The 12,189-nt window shown below is 33.7% G+C and overlaps 1 protein-coding gene across 1 annotated transcript; it reads right to left on the bottom strand.

Annotated features, from left to right (window-relative positions):
- Window positions 1-3,296: 3,296 nt before the first annotated feature.
- Window positions 3,297-10,244, bottom strand: LOC124361098. The gene is made up of 3 exons (XM_046815132.1): window positions 10,107-10,244; window positions 4,291-4,615; window positions 3,297-3,636 (listed from the first exon to the last, which is right to left on the bottom strand). The coding sequence occupies exons 1-3, from the start codon at window positions 10,242-10,244 to the stop codon at window positions 3,305-3,307; spliced, it is 795 nt and encodes a 264-aa protein (XP_046671088.1). The 3' UTR covers window positions 3,297-3,304.
- Between the last annotated feature and the right edge of the window lie 1,945 nt (window positions 10,245-12,189).

The following is a 12,189-nucleotide window of genomic DNA, read 5'->3' as shown; positions in this document are numbered from 1 at the left end:
GATAACATATATTTACTCGTGAAAAAGGTCGGAAAAACGTCCCTTTTGGAGACGGCGGTATAAAAACTTGAGTTCGAGCAACGATACAAAATTAAGTTTGCAGATTAAAATTCTCAGTCAGATAAAAAGTCACTGTAAGCTGCCTCAGAGTTACAGTGTAAAGTTCCACATAATGCATTACGGCTCCAGAAAACATTCCTTTTAGGAGTCATTTGAAACATGATACTGCATAAGATGTCGAGGTGTAGTTTTTTCCAGTAACTAGAATTTACCTCACAATAGTAGACAACATATCGTAATTCATAAAACGGTCCGAGTAGCATTCCTATTGGAACGATGAGGTAGAATTGATTGCAATATTTTTTAATTTTTCAATCACAATATGTTAGCTCATAGTTTTTGTAAGAAGATCCCTAGTCTACGTAAATGTTCTAAATAATGGCGGGGTTCTTTGAAACATGATGCAACAAAACAACGATAGCAATAAATTTGCTGTGATGTACTTTTCTTCCGATGAATATAACCCACCTGCCACAAACATGCTAGAGAACCTATCTTTGATCAGATTTACGGTCCGAGTCTCGTCCCTGTTGATGCCAATGTCGAATCCTTCTTTAGCAATGAGAGAGGTTGGAAATGTTCTAATCACCATTAGGTACCTCAAAGTTCTCAGATTATATTAAGATTCCAAATGACGTTCCTTTAGGAATCCTTTGAATCATGACTCGGAGCAATAGGACGGAATAATTTTCTGATGTACTTCTTTTAAAACGAACATAACTTTACTCACATATGCTAGGGATAGACCGTCGTTCATATATACTAATAATTTCAGTGATACTTCTATTTGAATAATCTAATAATACTCTCTTAGAAGATAGTAAGATAGAAGGAGTCCAGAAAGTAACTCTTTTCAAATAAACATAGGTTACTCAACACTTGGAAAATGATTTTACTTGTATCAGGATTGCTCAAAGAGGTATTTGAAACGTGGTATTCAGTAACGAGATGGAATACGTTGCCGAAATATAATTTTTTAGCTATTACCATCATTTACCTCAGGTATGCCAAGAAATATTTCAGTACGAGTACAGCAGTAGGGAAAAAGTTCAAATAACATATTTACTAAATGGATTCACGAAATGTTACGTTGTAGTCCCTGAACATCTTCATCTGTATTTCTAGTTAGAGGAGAGAGTATACAACATTAGTCACTAAAATTTAAAGTAAAATATATAATTTTTTAAACAAACATAAACCGCTTCAATACTTGTAATAAGATAAAGGATCTAAAAAGTAAAAATAATTTTGACTTCACAAAATAAAAGTTTCTCAAAGCCACATATCACACAGTTTTTGAAGGCGGTGCCAAATTTTATAACGTGCTAAAAAGTAATTTTGTAACACAAAAATTGGTTATATACAAATTTAAGTGGATTTAGTTTTCTTAGAACATGGTCTCATGAATTAAATGATAAAATTGATTTACTTCACCGACAAATCAGATTAAATGCCTGTGCATATCATTCATACATTCATAGAGGATACAGCCTCTTTTATAAATAAGCACTTAATGTTTTAGTATATATGATCTATTCATTAAACTTACATGCCACATGCCATTGCAGTGTACCTATCAAAATTCAACTATGGATGTATCAATTACTATGATGTAAAGTTATAAGTCTAAAAGTTTCCTTTCGTTGCTTATGAAAAATTACACTTTATATTTAGGGTAGAAAAAGGGGAGAATTTGTATAATTTATAAAAATAAATTAAAATATATAAATCATGTCCCTTAAAATTTTGTGATACTTTTAGAATTTGTGTATCTGGCTTTGAGTAACTTTAGTTTTATAAAACTGTTTTTTTTTTACTCCTTAATTTTGGTACGGGTATTGAGGTTGGTTTATTTTTATTTTAAGATTTGTACTACTCGTATTACATAATAACGGATATGTTGTATTTTAGCCAATATATGTTAATTATCTAAATATTATAAACAGACCATCAATATTTTACCAAGAAAATAATGGGAAGAGTAGGTACAGTACGAGCTGAATAGGACTGATAAAAGTCTACCGGTATGGCCCGGGTGTGGACTATTACTAACTCAAAGTCATAGTCCAACATCCTAGACAGTTTAGCTTAGGTTTCAAACTTTACATACAGAAAGTTACATCTCGATTACGTTCTACGGAATTCGAACAGCTGTTAAAATGTTCTCTATGTTGTAACTATCTCAATACGGAATTTTGGAACTTGCAGATACCGGATATTCACATACTAAAAAAACACATTAGTAGACACTCTAGCTAAAATAGCAAATCTTCGTGTTTTAACAACTAATTATTGTAATCTGTTTCCGCACCTAATCTGTTAATAACACGTGTTATATTAGTCTGTTTTTAGTTTAGTGAAAAGCAAATAAGAATTTGAAAATAATTGAGCATTTGTACCGAAAACTCATAAACAGTTTCGTATAGCAACACAGACACACTCATCGTGATAGGAAAGAGAGCGAATTTGTATAAAGAAGGAGAGAAGAAGTTAAAATAATAATATATCCTTTTTAATATATCCTTGTAAAACACGCAGCAATTGAAAACAGAATATTATTTATGTACTAGAGCATGTCAGAGAAGGGTTTACTGGTAGTGTACTTTGTTCTGTATCGACTCTCCCCTTGTTCTGATTCATAAGATCGTCGCAGATGCCAGTGGCCCATGAGGTTGGGCAGAATTTGATTGATGAAACATATTGAATCAGAAATAGTATAGACGTACAAACGTTAATAGCTTAACGTAACCAAAAACCTATTGTTATTGAAATGTACAAATACAAAAATGTTAAATTTACTTGATTTTGAAATCGATAAATTAATACAGAATACAGTTTTGTTTTTTATTTCATACCCAATAGACCAAATTGATTTCTGTTACATATACAGTATAAAATGTACCAGCAGAGGGGACGTCAACCTATTTTTTGTATATAGCGTACTTGATTTCTGACCAACTGAACTATATGCGGAATAACCTAATCCGATGTTCAAGGAAATATGCTGTGTTAACTCCGGGGCAGTCGTAACACTCTTATTATCTTAACTCCCTTATGATTTCAACGGGAATTTTAATAAGAAGCTTGTGGTATTAATAAATAAAACATAAGAAGATACTTATTTAATTAAAATAATAAATTAACAGATTTTATAAAAATTACTGAACAATCGTTACATTAGAATTCCAAAGAAGTTAGTATGACAGTAAGAAGAGGAACTAAGATTTAAGGCACAACAACAGAACTACCTCCCACTTAAGGGTATTAGAATGTTTCTTCTGGATGCAGGTTTGTGCATGAAGTACGGGTAAGAGGCACTAGTGTCCGCCTCCATTGCTTCTATGCTGCGGTGTTTTATGTCGTGAGCGGCGTGGATAACCTCATATGTAGTCTTGCCATCAGCGCCTCCGCCACCACCTCTCATCGCGGACATCGCTGACAGCATGAGAGACAGCAGGGCTGTCATCAGCGCCTTTCCCGCCATCGCCGCTATGGCTGACATGCCTAAAGCCATCATCGTGCCACCTGACATCATCCCGGCCATCATCATAGTCGAGCCGGTCCTGCGCCTCCGACCTGTAACATAAACCGGTTTAAAAATCTTCCAGAATTAAGTATTAAAATTGCATGAAGTTAGAGCTACTGAAGTAATTATAACCTAAATATATTATAAATCCATGTTAGTAAGCCAAATAGCCACGAAACTGTAATTCTAAACAAATTAATTGACTTTACCTTTGAACAGTTCCAAATTTCGGAAGTAAACATGAAGTTGGAATGCCAAAAAAAGCAAATATTGGAACTTTTATCAACTTAAAGTACCATATGTTTGTACAAATTTTACTTTTCAGACTATAAATTAGTTGTTTTTGCTATTTTATCAAACACGGTCCATTTGAGACTTAACTTTTTTAACGTTTTTGTACTTATGTGTTGAACTTAATATGTAATAGTTTCACCTACGCCCATATGAACACTTCAACCCCGATTGCATATTTGTTTCATCAAAACAATTGTGTCATTATGTTTTTTAAAGGATAATGTTTGAACACTTGCATACAATATGATTAATGCTTTGGCCATTTATCATTTGACTGTTGTGTGCGTCGATTTCCAATATTAGTTACTGAGCCGTTTGAGAGCCATACAGCGGCCTGTAGTATTACATAATCATAATTTATTGTAATCATAATCTTCGTCTGTTATTGTGGAGTACTGAATATTGCGCACCAGTAGCTGATGACTCCTCCGCCTGGCCAGTCCGAGTCAGGGCCTCGCCCATCTCTCTGATGCGTTGTACGACCCCGCCGTCCAGGACACGCACTGTGAGACTGAGAGAGCTTAGGTACCGAGTGAGACTCCTCAGGAGAGCGTCGTCCACCTGACCTGCTGTGATATCCTTAGGCAGGTCCTGCAGAGACATCATATCACCTCGGACAGTCAGTCCCGGCAGTAGTTCTAAGCTGGGAAGCCGGGATAGCCGGTCTAAGGCACGGACCACCGATAACTTCACACAGGATACCACGTGCTTGGAGAGGCAGAGCTCTTGGAGACTCTGAAAACAGGTCACACAAACCCATTCAATTATGACGGTTGAGATGTATCACAATAGAAAGAAAAACTGTAATGTTTCTTATAAAAATTCTTATATTATTGAAGGGATCAATATAATAGTTGAGATTAATAATAATTATTGTTCAAAAACATTTTAAAATAAGTCCTAAAGTTCAAGGTTAAAGTTAAAAGTAAACTGCAATTGAATTAAGAGTCCGAGTTAAAACTTGCATGACAAAAAACAATAATGTAATAACTAGGAATATATAAAAGCACTAAATTCAATGAAATTAATGTGTAACATTTATCGATTTATTAAATTATAGTAATAATAGCTCATATTATAATAATAATATTTTCATAACAATATTCCTCCTGCTTAATGAAATTGCTAGTAAAATGCTTACATATTATTACTTTATTTACAAAATAGAAAAGTTAACTCAACCCAATCACTGTCTCCCAATATCATAATGTTATGTTGATTATTACATACATTAAATACATATATTGTACTTGAAAAACTATTTTACGCAATTAAAATAGCAGTCTTAAGATTTAATACTAAATGCAAATTAGTAAGTATGTGGTAACCAGAAGTGTTAGTCAAAGAGAATTTGATTGCGAATTTTATTGACGGGTACCATTAATTTTGTTTAAATATTTACAAAAATCCACTATTTCATAGTTTATTCATTTTATATGCATTCTCTTCTACAGACATGAATATAATATATTCGCTTTCATTATATGCATTTATGAGTAATAGGTATGTTTTAATTCATATTTGTTAATTGTTGAAACGATTGAATTAAATGAATCTATACTAGCTTAACGTTTTGTGATTGGAGCTGAAGAGATAATGATTAATGTATGACACTGCAATTAGAGTTGTTAGCAACACCAATTTACAGAGCCTTCAGTGTAATGATAGTCACTACATTGGACATGTTACAATAAAAGGACACGTACACTCAAACCTCATGGAGACTTGAGGTACCACGGTCCCACTGCCCAGCCCACATGTCCTGTATGACAGTTACGTGGCAGATACTGACGAGGTAGACGCTTATTCAGGACACGTACACTCAAACCTCATGGAGACTTGAGGTACCACGGTCCCACTGCCCAGCCCAGCCCACATGTCCTGTATGACAGTTACGTGGCAGATACTGACGAGGTAGACGCTTATTCAGGATACGGACACGATTACAGTGGTCGGTTAGTAGGACGATATAGCAAGTAATATGGAGCTTACGATATTCTCATAAATAAAACATATCTTTATTTAAAGCGTTCAATTCTAATTTACATACAGCTCATGACAAATCCTAGATAAATAAATAACACAACAGATTAATGGACACGTAATAAAATATACACACGTACTTAGAACATTTAGAATGAATTGAAATATTAAGAACACGAAAGAGATAAAAATCGTTAATTCATTGCGTAAACGAAGCTCAATTAGAAGTCTATAGGAGGTATAAGACATTTTGTGTCCAAAATACGAAGTCTCATCACGTGACTTCTAACAAAAGATCCCTCTCTAAGGGCTTTGTCTAGTTACCTTGCACTCATGCGGTCGATTTTATCAAGAATCATTATATTAATTTGAAAATTCTTGTTATTTTAACTAATACGTTAAAATAACGACATTTATTGAGACGTTTTGGCAATTTAAAATTAGGTTTTATGGCTATTGAAATTATAAATTTACTTATGCTGTATTTTTTTAAGTAGTTGTATGAAGTTCATAATAAACTAAGGGCGCAATGGCCGTATCGCGAGGAAACCTTACTTCGCTCTTCTTCCCAATTGCCTACAAAGTACGACAGCAGATGTTTTACTTTGAAGTGTCAAAAACCTCTAAAACAAGGATATTATTGAGGAGCAATAGAAATCTGATGTTTTTCAGTTAATATATGAACAGGAACAAATGATCACGATCGACGAAAGCAATTTGTAATGTTTGGATTATTTGGTCACCTTCAGATTACAAGGAACGGACCGGTATGTCTTAAGGGACACTTATTTGATCAAATACACCCCAAATGTATAGAAATTTCATATCTTCAGTAATACAAGTGGAAACGAAGGTTACTAGATACAATAAATTAATATATCGTACGATAGACACTGATACCATGATAGGGATCTCCCTGTTTGATTCACATTATACATAAAGGCATCACTCCTTATCGCACTATGGCATTAGCGCGTTTACCATTATCAGATTGTTCTGTGAAATTCTAAATGTATGTATTGTAACTATGCAATAATACAAATGTGTTAAAATCAAACTTTAGGCTAGATTATAATTAATTTTAGTGCAATACATAGTATTGTAAAATCTAATTTTATACTTCACAGGATTAGATGGCTAGGTGTTATTTGTGCTTGCTTACTTTTTATCTGTCAGTACCACACACGGATAGATGTATAGATATAACATTTGATTGTAGTCACACTCATCCAATGCTATAAAATTAGGCAAGGACAAATTTGAGCGCATGGAGTGCCCTGTTTAGAGAGGCTTAGGTAGCTCAGGTTGTGGATATTTCATCTATAATAATCAGTTACGTGACGTAGGCCTAGCGTCGGACCTCAGAAATAGTTAAAATAATCCGCCAGACCTCAGCAGATGTCGTCCGTATAAATAATTTATCACAGGTATAACTAATACAATAAAAGATTAAACTAATATATGAATGATACTCGTGTGGGTCCTACCAATTACACTAATAGTCCCGGAGCTGAGGGCCAATGTTCATTGTATAAGCACACAACTGGTTTATCTTGAAAGAAAGAAAGAAAGAATTTTACAAACAATAAATCCATCGTCAGAATCACTAGTTTTGTTGAAGGTAAAATGGGAAGGTATAGATAGAGTAAAAGTATCAAACAATAGTTTTCTCAGACCGTATTTTTCTTACCTTAACAAACTTAATGCCCTTCATCAGACACATAAATAAATATTAAATCAGGGTCAGCAACTGTTAGTAATTGTTACAAATATACAATTTAGGATAAAAGTGTTAACTTTCAGTCCCTGTATCCAGTAGTCCGACGATTGTGTAATAGTTATAACCTTGAGCCGAATCAATACCACTTTTAATGGATGTACGTATTTTAAAGCGCTATTTTAATATGTCTTTCAACTTATTCTGCGATACTATCAGTATCGGACAATCAGCTGTCTGTGTGTTGCATAGGAAATCAATTCTACTGTATTAAATATGGTCTTAATTGAGGCTTCACTCTAGTGCGGTAATGGAGCGCGATGGCTTGCTATACTCCATACGTAATTTCTAAGTCCCAGTATGTAAGAAACATCGAAGGTCGAGGCCTGCTGCACACTGATTCTGAGTTAGTACCGATCTATTGACAGCAAACGCATGATCAATTAAATCCAATAAGCTCATCAAATTTATTAGTCAAAGAAAAATTGTATTAGTTCAGAATTAATCTAATAATATCAGATTACATGAAAAAGTATATTTTGTATGGTATATAAAATGCCACGAGTAAATAATTTAACCTTGTAAGTTACTAAATAAATAATTGTATAATTTACTGATTAATTAAATGGTTACCATGATTAATTAATTATCCGATTATTTAAGGATCGCCCTTGTTTCGTGTGGATGTTTAGCTTCAAATTGCTATGGATGACGTTCCAATTATTTGTTGCTTCCTCTGTCGTTGTTTCTAATTCACTAGTTGTAATCATAAACAGAGTTTTACTGTCGATTTTATATAATATTGTCTATCTATCAATTATCTATCATAGATAGCAAAATATGAATGTGACAGGTAAAATTGTACGAATTTACTACTTTTTAAATTGAAAAATGGAATTGAGCGTTTTAGTTTATTAATTCTCGATTATTAATTACAATAATAATGTCATCCTCCTCAACGGGCAATTGAATTTTTCCTCAAGGAATGTTTAAATTGCGATTAAGTATAATACTCTTAAGTTAGCAATTTGTAAGTTTTGTAAGTATATAATGCCTAAAGCAAATGAAGAGTTTAGCCATGCAATTAAAATAAGCACCCTCATCATCTTCTATAGTTGAACTAAATTATCTCAAATCACAGCTTACCTAGATGAGAACACATTATTCAGCAGTGGAATAGGCTAGGGATATACGTGCTTCTCCAAGATTAATAAATCTGGATATTAATGGACATTACTCTTTACCTCGCTCGATGTATTTTGAAAATGTCTCTGAAAAGTGAAAGACCTATTTAATGTGAACCCCAAGTAATGTTACGCGTTGATAAGTCATTAAACAGATATCACCTTTTATTGTTATCCTCAGGCTATTATTAAGATTAAAACGGGCTTATTTAGTACTCGTTAATAATTATATCAGGCGTTGAACTGAAATTGATCGATAGCCTTCAGGGAATATCTAGTGCAATCCACGTATTGTTGTTGGGAATCGATGAAAATAATATCATAGTAAAGGTCGTGTTTACTCGTTTCAACTTATACGTCCCAAAATATCCTGCAGCAGCCAACTTTGTATATGTTATTTACTATCTCAACGATGTTATAGCTAATATATAACTATCCCTTTTGGAAAGAGTTAGCTACGCGTAAATAATGGAATAGGTATTATCGTAGCTCAGTATTACGGTATTATAGATAATTCAATTTAAATGGAATTATATAATTATTGATGTTACCCGCTACTTTACATGCATTATAATAGGAGAGTTAAACGCAAATAATATTAAAAGGTATGCTTTACTAAAATAAATGATGATTATTGGAACTGCTTATGAATAATTGAGCAGAGCAATTTAAATACGACTATGTTTGAGCTCATAATTGAAGAATACAACAGTGAGATACTACAGTATGAGTATGTGTGGAATATGACATACTTAATTATGTTCATACTAATTTAAGTAACTTAAGTCGTTACCTTACATACTAGAGGTTTAGATTTATTGTAAGATTGAACGTTTTGGAAAATTTCACTGTATTTCATTCTGAAAGTAATACATTTCTTATAACTGAATCATATAGAATAGCATTTTTAATTATTCATTTATGTCATAATTTATGACATGTATGTGTTCTATGCGGTACTTTTACATCCTGTTTAGTAGTATTTATCAATTCACTTCATCCTAATTCCTAATATTAAAGATTGCTTTAATAATATAAAAAATAAGTATTCAAAATTGTGGTTTTTATAGCTTCTAAATACCTATTGCTTAAGGAGTTTGTAGATTAAAAGTGTTTTTGCTCTGAAGGATTTAAATATTCATAAACGTTAATTAAATTACATTTTAAGACACTCACTTTGCTCACGATGAATATATATATATATATATATATATATATATATATATCGAAAACTATAGCTAACGATAATTCTTTTAGTATATCTTTGACTACTAAGATGTAATTTAGACATAAAATTGAATTGCCTATGCTATCACTTCCCTAACAAAATAGTTCTATCCACCTTATTGTCAGAAGCCGGAGTCCCAGGATCGAGGAGGTTGTTGTCCACAGCCTCCACCAATCCCGAGGTGTGAACGTCTCCGTCGTCCGCCCCACACTCCCCCAGCAGCGCCACCCCCAGACACAACAACAACAGCATTCTCTTGCTCCCGAAGGTCCTGACTCGGCCTAGCGGCAACACCAGACTGGACCTCTGCCGCAGGCTCTGTTTTATACAGTACCTCTGTTTTGCCGCAGTTTAGCGATAATTTGACCGGTTTACGTGTGGGAGAGCGAATTGTACAAAATAGCGCTTGCTCCCTGTCCTCCGGGACTAAAACAGGGTCAACCGTGTTCTATGTCGCTGCGCCGCGCCGTGTCGGCACCGTGGCACGTCGCTTTCCCACAATTGTCGTATTGGCGGTGTTCTTCTGCACTTCCTTTCAATTTATTGTGGAGAGCAGGTATAGTACTTTTTACATCGACATTATAGCTAAAAATTAAATTAGCTTAAAAATCTGTTTAGTGTTCAAACGAATTGAATCGAAATATAGTCAAATAATTGAGTGAATTTGCACTAGTCATAATAAAGACGGTGATTTAAATTTTTAACTGTAGTTATATTTTGTTTAATATTCTAGTTTTAGTCCAGTATTTATGGTAAAAGGTTTTTTAATATTTGTATTATAGGCCTACAACAAATTTATTTTATTTCATCTGGCTCTGAGACTTTTTTACTTTAGCATTGTAATAGTAAGTAAGTTCGTTGTATTAATTCTGAAATTAGGTAATTAGAGCTATTAATCATAATCAGTTCATATAACTGATCATGAGATTCAAGTCCTTTAAAAAATATGATTACTTTCAAATGTCATGGCTCCAAATATAATTTCTCATTCAGAAACTAATCTTACACTTTGTTGCTTTATATGTAATATAAACCTGTATACATCTATAATCATTAAAATCAGTAAAAGTTCTTATTAAATATCACAAAACTCTTTAATTACTCTTAATTCAAGATGTCTATCAGGATAATAAGCTGAGGAAACAGGCTTAAAAGACCTTTCCTGTGCTTCCCTGTTCTCGGTTTTTAAGTTCAACGAGTAATCCGTTAAAAATAAACCCCTCCGAAAAGATCTCACAATGTTTCAGAAGGATATAAAGTCTTATTTAGATCTTTTTGTGCTAAGTAGGTATAAAGTTGTTAACTGCTTAAAAAAATACTTATCTTCTTTTCTGGATATTATCTAATTCTTAACATGAGGATAAAATCCTATAGCACATCTCTACCAGCCAAATGTAACTAGTTCAGTGATTTGGATTAAAAGAGTTGGGTACACAGCTGAAACAAACAATGAATAGCCTAATACATTGTTTATCCAGCCTGGTATATACCAGCCAAAATCCACTATCGGATTTGGACTATAACAACCTTTCATAATTAATTTACTTACAAATAACATTGCTAACGTTGGGAAGGGTTGACTCAAAATTAAAATTAATTTAACTACTTGATCTGCATCGCAGGATCTTATTGCACTACGTTAAATACCATCATGATTCAAAATTAGTATATAGGATTTACTATCTACTATAATACAAGCAGAATACAAGTTTTAATTACCAAACATAATATATAAGATATTTGGCCTTGTAAAAGGTTTAAGGGTGGTGGTAGTGGTGACAGGAATTAGATAGTGAGTGTCTGCCAGGTATCTAAAGTTAGCTCTTGCAGTTGAGCTGATAAGAGCTACCCCACATTGCATCGGCTTATGATCTCTCGAGCGGTTTAGTCACGCACAGAATTGCTCGCAACACTGTTTTTAGTTTGTTACTATTTTTATATTTTATACTAGCGGGCCCGGCGCGCTTTGCTGCGCATTTCAATAATTTTTTGCAAAAGTTGCCCGCGGCTTCGCACGCAATTTCCCGTTGAAAACAGTACACTATATTCACTTATTCTTTTTCTATCACATTCTAAACATTGCTGAGATAATTGATAGTCGTTCCATCGTGAGCCTCTTGGGCGTATTATGAAGGTATGTACCATATTCCTGCCTCTATCTAGCTGTTACCCACGGCTTCGCACGCAAATCTTAAGA

The sequence above is a fragment of the Homalodisca vitripennis genome, chromosome 4 (assembly GCF_021130785.1).
Source record: "Homalodisca vitripennis isolate AUS2020 chromosome 4, UT_GWSS_2.1, whole genome shotgun sequence".
In the NCBI taxonomy this organism is placed as follows: domain Eukaryota; kingdom Metazoa; phylum Arthropoda; class Insecta; order Hemiptera; family Cicadellidae; genus Homalodisca; species Homalodisca vitripennis.
Note: the sequence above shows the minus strand (reverse complement) of the source record. Positions and strands in the feature narration are given on the sequence as shown.